Raw genomic sequence first — 12,500 nt, forward strand, 5'->3', positions numbered from 1 at the left:
TACCCATAAATCTGAAAATAGCCCATTAATTGCATGGTCATCAATATTTCAATATCAGTGTGAGATCAAAAGTTATTAACATTAGTGTTTACCATAGTTTTTGTTCAATGATAGTCTTTCTATCTTCAAATGTTGAGGCTCTTAGCCGCAAAAATTCGGACGAGTTACCTGGACTGCCGTTTAATTGGTATGCTTTGTGAAATCCACAAAAACGGAAAAGTATTAAAAAACAATCAACAATTTTGTACAACAATGAGAGCAAATGTTGTTGCCATTATCCATTGCTATCTTTTGTGTTCAATACTTGTCTTTAAATCTTTCATAGTTTAGGCTATAAAAAAGACAATTTGTCATGTTTTTCGCGATTTTTTGTCAGAAATCTAAAAATAACCCATTTATTCCATGGTCATCAATATTTTAATATAAGTATGATAACACAAATGGTTCACATTGGTGTTGTGCGTCTTTTTTGTTCAATACCTTTCTTTCTATCTTTCACGGTTGAGGCTCTTTCCGGCTATGGGGAACACTCTTTGTTGCGACCCGATATTGCCACCCGGGGTGGTTCCAGAGCCTTAAAGGGGTACTAGGGAACCGATTTCTTGATGGTGCGATAGCTGACTGTTTTCAGCACATATTTTACTATCTAGAAACGACAATTAGAAAAATATCTGAACACTTGTTGGTCAGCGCTTCTAGCAACCGTACTATAACTTCAGTTTTGTTCACAGCCATACACAATGTTTTTGTCCTATTTCTTCTTCTTTTTCTTTTGATTTCTTAGTTCTCTGAATAAATCCTACAATTCGTAAATACGCAAATAACCTCAGTTTTGTTCACAGCCATACACAATGTGGGTTTTCCCATTTTGTTCTTTTTCTTCTACTAATATCTTAGTTCTCTGAATAAATCCGAAAATTCGTAAATATGCAAATAAATGAATATGATGAGCTAAAAAAAAAACCAATCCCACCTGCACAGAAACCAGCTCCCCATAAATATCCAAATCTGCACAGAAAGCTGCAACATGATAGTAATGTTCTACTTCTTCTACTTCTTCTTGATCACACGTCTTTATTGTTAGACCAGAGAGCGAGACAAAGGATGCTGTCTTCTCCAGGCATTCCTTTCCTCCGTACAGCTGGCAGCGGAGGGGGACTGCAGTTGGACACACGGTTTGCTTCAGGCTTTCTAAGATGGGGCATCTCTGGAGGATGTGGTCTGTGGTTTGATCCTCCAGACCACAGCTGCAAGAAGGGGAGGGAACCAGCTTAATCTTTTGGAACATATGAGCATTCAGGCGGTTGTGTCCATAGCGGAGTCGCATCAGCATGACTTGCTCGTGTCGTGTAAGGAGATGGTAGTCATCCTTGCGCTTCTGGGGCCAAAACGCTGCCTTGAGGAGGGTCTTCTCCGTGAAGCTGACGGGGTTGTCTGCTTGGTCTTCCTGTGCTCTGGGGCCTACACGCTGCCTTGATGAAGGTCTTCTTCTCCGTGAAGCTGACGGGGTTGTCTGCTTGGTCTTCCTGTGCTCTGGGGCCTACACGCTGCGCTGCCTTGATGAAGGTCTTCTTCTCCGTGAAGCTGACGGGGTTGTCTGCTTGGTCTTCCTGTGCTCTGCGACCTAAACGCTGCCTTGAGGAGGGTCTTCTCCGTGAAGCTGACGGGGTTGTCTGCTTGATCTTCATGTGCTCCGAATTAGTAATAAAAAACAAGTCGCGTAAGGCGAAAATACAACATTTAGTCAAGCTCAGTCAAACTCACACAATGAAACAGAACGCACTGCATTTTTTCCGCAAGACCGTATACTCGTAGCATCATCTGTCCACCGCTTGTTCTGAGCGTGTTTTTAATCCAAACATATCCTATCTATATGTTTTTGGAATCAGGAACCAACAAGGAATAAGATGAAATTGTTTTTAAATCGATTTCGGAAATTAATTTTAATCATAATTTTTATATTTTTAATTTTTAAAGCTTGTTTTTAATCCGAATATAACATATTTATATGTTTTTGGAATCAGCAAATAATGACAAATAAGATGAAATTGTTTTTGGATCGGTTTATAACAACATAATTTTAATTACAATTTTCAGATTTTTAATGACCAAAATTATCAATTAATTTTTAAGCCTCTAAGCTGAAATGCAATACCAAAGTCCGGCCTTTGTCGAATATTGCTTGGCCAAAATTTCAATAAATTTTATTAAAAAATAAGGGTGTGACAGTGCCGCCTCAACTTTTACAGAAAGCCGGATATGACGTCATCAAAGACATTTATCGAAAAAATGAAGAAAAAGATCTGGGGATATCATGCCCAGGAACTCTCATGTAAAATTTCATAAAGATCGGTCCAGTAGTTTACTCTGAATCGCTCTACACACACACACACACACACACACACACACACGCACGCACGCACGCACGCACGCACGCACGCACGCACGCACGCACACACACACACACACACACACACACACACACACACACACACACACACACACCACGACCCTCGTCTCGATTCCCCCCTCTATGTTAAAACATTTAGTCAAAAATTGACTAAATGTAAAAAGCAAACCAAACCAGGTTGTTAACTTTTGATACTTGTTCACGTGCAGAGTGTGTGTGTGTGTATGTGTGTGTGTGTGTGTGTGTGTGTGTGTGTGTGTGTGTGTGTGTGTGTGAGTGCGTGCGTGTGTGTGTGTGCGTGTGTGTGTGTGTATGTGTTTGTATGTGTGTGTGTTTGTGTGTGTGTGTCTGTGTGTGTGTGTCTGTGTGTGGTGTGTGTGTGTGTGTGTGTGTGTGCGTGTGCGAGTGGGTGTAAGTGAGTCTGTGTATGCAGTTCTGTTAGCACTCTGTTTGGTTGTTGTGTTTGAATGTACTATGTACTGAAAGAACTCAAACCAAGATACAGGGTGTCCCAGAATACTTGCAACCCATGTTAGTGCTATTAATAACTCTGTCAATATTATTTTTCTTATTTTTCAGATTTGCAAAGAGGAGACCATAACAACGAGTAATTAGCAATCAGACAAATTTAAAATGCCTTGGACAAAAGAGCAAAAAGTATTTTGCGTCACTACTTATTTGGAGACGAAATCATTCAAAACGGTGAAAGCCAAATATCGCAGGAAGTTCCACTTCAACAATTATCCCCAGAAAAGCCAAATTTATCATTGGGTTCACAAATTTAAAGCCACAGGATCAGTCAACAACATCAAAAAGAAGGCAGAAACACCCAAATCTGGCAGGAAGCTGACTGTAAGATCTTCTCACAGTGTGAATGCGGGGAGAGATTCTGAGTGGTCTCCGTGTTCACCTGATCTGAACCCCCCAGATTGTTATCTCTGGGGGTTCTTGTAGGACCACAGGGCCGGACCAAATGAGTTGTAAGGGGGGGGGGGGGTTCCTCCTTTTTTGGGGGGGGCAAATCAGCGAAGTGGCGAAGCCTCGTTTGTTTTGCGCGCGAACTAGGGGGGTCCGGGGGCATGCTCCCCCGAAAATTTTTTGAAAAACGGTTAAAATCTGTGCAATCTGGTGCATTCTGGGCCTTGTTTTGAGGGTTAAGAGCAGCATTGTTTTGGTGCTAAAACTAGTTAAAAAAATAAAACCACTCAAAGAAAGGTACATGCTTTTTCCAGGGGTGGGGTTCCGGAACCCCTGGAACCCCCCCCCCTGGGTCCGGCCCTGGACCACGTGTATGAGAATCCTCCTCAATCCATTGCTGAACTGAAAGTGGCCATCATCCAGAACATTCGTGCCATCACCCAGAACATTCGTGCCATCACCCAGAACATTCGTGCCATCACCCAGAACATTCGTGCCATCATCCAGAACATTCGTGCCATCACCCAGAACATTCGTGCCATCACCCAGAACATTCGTGCCTCAGGAAGGAAGAGTGTGTTGAGGTGATTGACAACTTTGCTCGTCGGCTTCAAGTGTGTCTGCAGAGAAACGGCGGTCATTTGGAACATGTGCTCTGAAAAATATATCCTGCAAGTAAGAGACCTTAAGTCTTCAGTTTTCTAATTGTTATCATCTCAGCTTCCATGAAATGTAATATTGTTTGGAGTTGCTGGCCTGTGTAATAAACTATTTGTATGTATTTGGGTTGCAAGTATTCTGGGACACCCTGTATATTCCTGTGTTATGCACGTGGTTGAAATAAAATCTTATGTCTTATGTCTTATGTCTTTTCTTAACCAATGTACAGACCTGGACAGAAAAGCTGTGTTTTTTCACGAGATTATTTTCAAACCAGTATTTTGTAACAAGTATGATTCTGGCGCTCCAAGAAACCGATCGCTCTGTCACGCAATCACGTCGAACAACGCCGAAAAGCAAAATACAATGGCTGCATCATACTCGGCTCGAGGAATCTCAGGATGAGCGTAACCATTCGCCGATTTCATGTCCGATTTTTAAATATTTTGGCCGGAAAAAGGCCGGAGCATTTTTCCACGATCCGTCTGACATCATAAACTTGGCCAACAAATTATTGCGACACATTTCGCATGTAAAAGTTGCAAAGTTTTGCCAAAAGTGATTTTTCGTCGATTTTGAATTGGTTCCTTCCCTTTTTGTCCACTAGATTTTAAGGGTACCCTATTTGAGCGGCAGTCACGTGGTCTCTGCAAAATACATCTTTAATCCGAAAGGTGATCCAGAAATTCAAATGAACGGCCTTAACTGGCATACAACGTTTGAATGAAATAAAACGGGAATGACTACTCTAATTTGGATGCAACCTTTGTCGCAATACGTTTTTGGCCAAGTGTAGTTTACACGAACAGGAGCGTACCTTTAGGGTTTCAGTGAATGTATGGTTTTAACAGTCGTTTTGTCACAGCGACAGACCATTGTCAACATGACTTTGATTAAATTGTGAGGATGAGATTCAGACAGCTCGCGTTTGTCGTCTCATCTCGACCCAGTACAACAGACTTTGTGTGTACTTGATTACATTCAAAATACAAGCCTTAGTTCGGGCTAAAACACAAGAATGGACGTTTTTCGGAAATGACTGTCGGGATTTTCTAGCGTTGTGGAAGAGTTGCGTCCCGCTTTAGGGGCAAAAACATGAAACACGGTCGATCAGTTAAAACCACGATCGCAGCGAATAACTGACTCCTATGTGAAGGTTATGCAGTATCGACTTATATATGAACCCATTTTATTGTTAGAAAATATACACATCGGAGTTTACGATTTGGTACGGCAGTTGTCGCTTGCCCCGAGTGATACTGATAGCCGTCGACGTGTTTTGCCAAAAGTCACGTGAGTTTTGCTTTGGGGCACGGGAGTTTGGCGATCACTGCAGGCCGTCGCAAGTGAATCGTGGCTCCGATGTGCAGATTTCTGAAAGACAAAGGCATCATCTCGAGCGGACGCTGCAACTCTTCCACCGTGCTTGGAAATCCTGACTGAGTTTTTCCAAACATCGTCTATTTCATCATATTTATTAGATTCAAAGATTTCGGTTAAATAGAATATCTACCGGAATGCATATCTGGTCGCAGATTTCATTTCCGGTGTAACACCCACGTTCAGACCTCCCCCCCCCCCTGAAAGTGTTCCCCGGGAAGACGCTTCAGTAAACCAACCTGCCCTCCGGAGGACCTTTTGGTGTTGCTAGTGTGTCCCCCGGGGGACAGTTTGGTATACCCCTGGCAAACTTCTTCTTCTTCTTCTTTGTTCATGGGCTTAGACTCCCACGTTCACTCATGTTTTTAGTACGAGTGGATTTTTACGTGTATGACCGTTTTTACCCCGCCATTCAGGCAGCATACGCCGATTTCGGGGGAGGCATGCTGGGTGTTTTCGTGTTTCTATAACCCACCGAACTCTGACATGGATTACAGGATCTTTTTTTGTGCGCACTAATTGGTCTTGTGTTTGCGTGTACACACGAAGGGGGTTAATCACTAGCAGGTCTGCACATAAGTTGACCTGGGAGATCGGAAAAATCTCCACTCTTAACCCACCAGGCGGCAGCGACCGGGATTCGAACTCACGACCTCCCGATTAGGAGGCCGACGTCTTACCACCCCGTCACTGCGCCCGTCCCTGGCATCTATATCTATATACGGCTTGTCTGTGTCTGTCTGTCTGTCTGTCGGTCACTTCGCGATGCACGGCCAAAGTTCTCGATGGATCTGCTTCAAATTTGGTGGGCATATTCAGGTACACCCACAACACAATCTGGTCCATGAAAATTTTCAACACGTGCTCTCAGCGCGCAGCGCTGAACCGATTTTGGTTTTTCTTTACATCCATTCCCAGTAACTCTTCCTTATCTTCTCCCGTGTTTTGCGCGTTTATCTCCCTTCCTTCGTACGGTGCGCCGGCGAAGCCGGCGTACACCCGGCAAAGCCGGGTACCTGGCGAAGCGGGTATTCATCTAGTACTTATATAAACAATCTGAAAACCCTTATTTTGTATGCACTCTCCAAATATGTCATTGGCGAATTATTGCTTATCTGCCATTGGATTGCAGTTGATGATTTACTGTGTAAATGCTCTCTTGTATGCGAGAGCCACTTTCATCTTTTTACTGTCTCCTGTTCTCCCTCCCCCCCCCCCCCCACTCTCTCTCTCTCTCCCACCCCCCTCCTATTTCCCCGGCTAGTTTTGTTTTCTGTTTGGCTTGATTTGCTTTGACTCGGATTTGGATCCAGATGGTTCTGTAGTACTTCTTCTTCAACGTTCCTAAAGGTTCTGTAGTACATATGTAATGTTATGTCCGACATCACAATTATTATAACTGCGTAGGGCACGTAATCTAAGTGTTCGCTTGAGTTCGTGTCCCTATTATTTCTCGTTCTATTATTGTGTCTTGTTGAATTAAAACAAAACCTTGTTTACACCCAAGTGAAACCCGGAGGACCCACTCGGGATGTACCCCACATGTTCCATTTGTCCTCCACTCAACTATGAAATAGTCCCCGACACCAAACTTCTCCTACCTTTGTTTTCATACGTCGACCCCTCGCCCCCCCTCGCCCCCCCTTTAAATGTGTGTGTGTGTGTGTGTGTGTGTGTGTGTACGTGGGTCAGTGTGTATGTGTGTGTGTTTGTGTGTGTGTGTGTATGTGTGTGTGTGTGTATGTGTGCGTGTGTGTATGTGTGTGTATTTGTGTGTGTGTATGTGTATGTATTTGTGTGTGTGCGTGTGTGTGTGTGTGTATGTGCGCGCGCGCGCGCGCGCGTGTGTGTGTGTGTGTGTGTGTGTGTGTGTGTGTGTGTGACTCAGCTTCTTTGACTGTGCAACCATATGCACGTACATCTATGTGAGCGTGCTGTGTGCGTGTTCGTTTATGATAAAGTGCTGCCGTGTAATATTGTGAGAAAATGATTGTGTATCTATGAACTGTATGCTGGCTTATTCGTATGTCTGTGCCTGAATGTCAAGATAAAAGCAAAACATAACACAAACAAAAAGCGGAACAAAGACACAAACAAACTAACGAATTGCTCAAATAAATATATTCAAAGACAAACTCTTGCTGTTACATATGTTCTTTTAAACTCACCCGGAATAACATGTTTTCCTCATATTTACATCAATTTTCACGTCCGTAACAAGGTCCGGGTAACTGTCCGCTTTTCATAAGATATGCTTCTTTGCACATTCCCTCCTGACAGTATCTACGCACAAAGTAAATAACTCTCTTTCTCTCTCTCTCTCTCTCTCTCTCTCTCTCTCTCTCTCTCTCTCTCTCTCTCTCTCTCTCTCTCTCTCTCTCTTCTCTCTCTCTCTCTCTCCTCCGCCCCCCCCCCATGTTCATGTTGCATAACGTGAATTATAAGTGATTAATATCTGACCTTGTTCCATTTTGATGCGAATGACTATATCCGGGAGAGGCCGTATATATATCAGGCATATTTTGCATTTTCCATTAACAGCTGTCTTCCTCGCTCACACGGTAAGATAATCACATGTTGTACCATTTTGTATCCTTTCTCTTAATACAAGTGGTTTTTTTAAGACCCCACTATGTTTCTGAATTTATAGAACAAATTGTATTTTGAACAAAACGCAAAGTCTTCATCTTTTGATCATGTGACAACTTATTTACAATAATAACTGACAAATTGTAATGATTATGGTTATGATTATTAGTATCAACATTCTTATGTTCGTTTCTTTTTTGTTCAAGGCAAGAAAGACATTAATTTAAAATAATTGAACATGTTTTGTTAGAAATTGTTTTGAATAAACATAATGGTTAGGTCATTTTCTCTGGATTAGTGTAAATAATTTTTGGTTACCATTTAACAAGTTTTGTATGGTTAAAAGAATCAATACAGTAGGGTGGCCAAGCAGGCGTGCACGGTTTTATCGTCAGACAACCTTGTTTTGTGTGTCCTCGAGAAGCATATATATTAAATTAAATTACCTTCTGGTTCAGCTTCATCAACAACGGCAGTATAAAATTGAAGGCGGTGTGTGTTTGTGTGTGTTTGTGTGTGTGTGTGCGTGCGTTTGTGTGTGTGTGTGCGTGCGTTTGTGTGTGTGTGTTTGTGTGTGTGTGTGTTTATGTGTGTGTTTGTGTGTGTGAGTGTGTGGGTGCGTGTGTGTTTGTGTGTGTGCGTGTGTGCGTGCGTGCGTGCGTGTGTGTGTGTGTTTGTGTGTGTGTGTGTATGTGTGTGTGTGTGTGTGTGTGTATGTGTGTGTGTGTGTTTGTGTGTGTGTTTGTATGTGTGTGTGTGTGTGTTTGTGTGTGTGTGTTGTGTGTGTGTATGTGTGTGTGTGTGTGTGTGTGTGTTTGTGTGTGTGTGTGTGTGTGTGTGTGTGTGAGTGAGTGTGCATGCGTACGTCTGTTTGTCTGTTTGTTTGTCTGTCTGTCTTTCTGTCTGCGTCTTTGTGTGATTCGGAGTGTTTTTGTTTGTAGCGACTCTTTAGCCTGTTGAGTTGTAATTCTATTCAGATCGTTTTATTCTTCTTCTTCTTCGTCGTTCGCTAGATAGTCTTATTATAAGAACCTTTTTTTTTTAATTCCTATTAACTCGATGTTCTTTAACTATGTTTGTAAATTGTTAGAGGATCTTTTAGTAGAAGTGTTTAACTGTCGAAGCTGCTTTTACCTAAGAGACCGACTGTATATTGTGCTGTTGTATTTGTCAGACTTGATTGTACCAAGTCCTTCACATGTTGTAATGCGCTTAGAGCCAAATATTTTTGTTTTTTGTAAGGGATAGGCGCAATATAAATACACTTTATTATTATTATTATTATTCTCATTCAGACCTAGTTTGCGAGATGGCTGCTACATTCGTCTCAGCTCTTGCAGTTCTTGGTTTTCTTCTCTGTGTCGAAGGTAAGAAACAAATTGGTGGAGCTTTTTTCCCCTAACACCTTCGAAACCGAACAAAGCCGCTGATTCTGAGGCTGATGTGTATGAGAGAATTTCAATTTCAGTGTTTTCTGTTTGGCGCAGTACAGTTGTGATGTAGTTTTTTTTTATTCGCCACAGTCACACAGCTCTACGTTTTTACGACGACCATGCCGATCACTCCGATCTGAAAAAGTTATCAAGTCGGGGCTCGCCGTCAAAATCCAGCACATGGCGAATAAAAAAAAACTACATCACAACTGTACTGCGCCAAACAGAAAACACTGAAATTGAAATTCTCTCATACCCGGCTACGCTTGTTTTGTGCAGTTCAAAATAAGCGAAGAAAGAGTTACGTAGTACGACACGCTAAGTATACATATTTGTATACATATAATTATTACAGGGTGACATCCACCCCCACCATCCACCCCCGCCCTCTCCTTAATCTTCCCACCCCCGAGATATGTCTGCGTGTGTATTTGCATGGGTGAAACCAATTTGTGTTCCATAATTGTAAATCATGTGGTTGTTTTACGTGATGTCCATGTATATATAACATTATTGTAAAATATCAGAATGATTAAACAAAATTAAAAAATCATTCGCAAAAAGCAACACATATTTTGGTCAGCTTATCGGTCATAACTTCTGAAATTTCCAAAGCAAATCATTGAGAACTTGAACATATATGGCTCTTTGAGTGGAGGACCCCCTCAAAAATGGCTGCAAAACGTGCCTGTATTGGCCTCTGAAACGGTTGACACCTAAAGCCTTTGACAAAAGGCTACATAAAGTCTAGAAAAGTCAGGTGCATTAAAGAAAATGTTGTGAACAGGAAACGGAATGGCCTTTCCAATGGTTGTCAGAAATGTTTGGTTTGTACATATTCTGATTTTGTTTACAGATTTTAAAATACGGGGCTATGGTTTTTGTCAGGTCGATTTTAGGGGTGACCTTGTTTGACAGGCTGTCACGGGATGCCTAAGTACCATCAATCGGACACATGATATGAACTACCTTTTCGAGCATATGAAGTTCAACTAAAATAACTTGCGTTTTAATGCTTTTCTTAGCGTGCGAAATTTGTTGCAATAATTTTTTGGCTAAGTTTAGATCGGTAATCGAGAGGAGAGTAGTGGTGTGAGTGTGTGTGTGTGTGTGTGTGTGTGTGTGTGTGTGTGTGTGTGTGTGTGTGTGTGTGTGTGTGTGTGTGTGTGTGTGTGTGTGTGTGTGGACAGCGATTCCAGGAAAACTACCGGACAGATCTTTATACAACTTTACATAAAGTTCTTCCAGATAATACCCCAACACGTGTTTTCATTTTTTTGATAAATGTTTTTGATATCGTCATAATTATCCAGAATTTTTCAAAAGTTGAGACTGCACTGTGGTAACCTCACTTTTTGGTAAGCAAACTGATTGAAACTTTGATCAAACATTCTTTGACTCAGTCCGGACTATGGGATTGCATTTCAGCTTCATTATTAATTAATTAATTTGTTCATTAAAGTAGTGATTAAAATCAATTTTTTGCTATCAGATTCAAAAATAATTGCATTGTATTTCGTTATACATGTATATCCTTTATGTTGCCATGAATCCAAATGAATACATATTTTATTTTTGGATTAAAAACAAGCTCAGAAAGTTAAAAGGAATATAAAAAATAGCACAAGCGCTAAAAAAAAAACCTGCGCTTTACTATAGCTTTCACTTCAAGCGATTAACGCGATTAGGCACACTTGGCCGTGCTTCATTATATAAACAATAATGAACAGAACCGCTTAAACAAAAATATATATACTGTTTAAAAAAAAAATTGAAATGTATGCATTTCATTTTTAATAATGACATAGTTGTATTTTATTTCCAGTGGCAGTGTCAGACACGAGATGCAGGGCTAGATCCGGGACCTGTCAGAGCACTTCCATTCGTTGCTCTGGGAATTACGTCAGCAATTTGTGCAATGGACCCTCAACCCGGCGCTGCTGTACTCCAAGTATGTATGTGTGTACCCGTAGTCTTGACTCCGCTTAGCACGGTTGGCAGCAAGATACTAATTAAGTCATGTGTCTAGTCACGTGGTATGATCCAAACAAAAATAATGATCAAACAGCTTTGAGGAATATCTCAAATCATTGACCATATAAAAGACATATCATTAGAAAGGCCAAACCTTTAACTGATATCCCTCGCAGAGATGACGTCATTACACTGTTACGTCATAAGATGACGAGAATTCAGAGTATATTACTTTTTGGTCTGTTTCAAAATGGGGTCTTGTAACAAGCGCGGTGAATAAGTCTTCGTCTTTGACAGATTTTACCTTTGTAATTTTGTTTGTTTGTTTGTTTGTTTGCTTAACGCCCAGCCGACCACGATGAGCCATATCAGGGCGGTGCTGCTTTGACATATAACGTGCGCCACACACAAGCCAGAAGTCGCAGCACAGGCTTCATGTCTCACCCAGTCACATTATTCTGACACCGGACCAACCAGTCCTAGCACTAACCCCATAATGCCAGACGCCAGGCGGAGCAGCCACTAGATTGCCAATTTTAAAGTCTTAGGTATGATCCGGCCGGGGTTCGAACCCATGCACAACCTCCCGATCACGGGGCGGACGCCTTACCACTAGGCCAACCGTGCCGGTTACCTTTGTAATGAAACCATTTAAATGACTACAAATGTGAAGAAAGTTACATGAATCAATTCTGCTCCATGTCTGTAAAGAAGGGGAATTTAAAACTTGGGATAAGGGGAGCAACTCTGACAAGCACAAACCACACCCGAAAAGCGCATAAAACGAGAGTAATGTAGCTTTTGTGTCAAAACTTAAGAAGATTTAAACATGTGCATTTGAATAAAGAACCAGACTTAGGACAGTCCACATAACTGATATTCAGCTTCAAAAGTAAGGCACTCCGTAAAGAAATACGTTTTTGTTGTTGTAATCTAAATAATGCAATAGTGAAATAAATAATGTATTATTGAACTAAACAATGCATTGCTTAGTTAAGTAATGCATTTTTATTATCCTAACAACAAAAATTTATTTTGTTTTACAAACGGATTGCCATGAATAACAATTATTTTTTTTATTATAAATACCCTACTGAACAATTGATTATTTACTTGGATAATAAAAAATCCATAAC

General features: G+C 41.3%; 1 protein-coding gene across 1 annotated transcript in view; it reads left to right on the forward strand.

Moving 5' to 3' along the window:
• Positions 1-7,910: 7,910 nt before the first annotated feature.
• LOC138957164 (uncharacterized) overlaps positions 7,911-12,500 on the forward strand; it is a 23,687-nt gene continuing 19,097 nt past the window's right edge. Inside the window, exons 1-3 of the mRNA XM_070328321.1 lie at positions 7,911-7,929; positions 9,253-9,324; positions 11,216-11,341. Coding sequence (XP_070184422.1) covers positions 9,267-9,324; positions 11,216-11,341 — 184 coding nt within the window. The 5' untranslated portion in view covers positions 7,911-7,929; positions 9,253-9,266. The remainder of the gene's footprint in view (positions 7,930-9,252; positions 9,325-11,215; positions 11,342-12,500) is intronic.

This window comes from Littorina saxatilis, unplaced genomic scaffold (genome assembly GCF_037325665.1).
Source record: "Littorina saxatilis isolate snail1 unplaced genomic scaffold, US_GU_Lsax_2.0 scaffold_1074, whole genome shotgun sequence".
NCBI lineage: Eukaryota > Metazoa > Mollusca > Gastropoda > Littorinimorpha > Littorinidae > Littorina > Littorina saxatilis.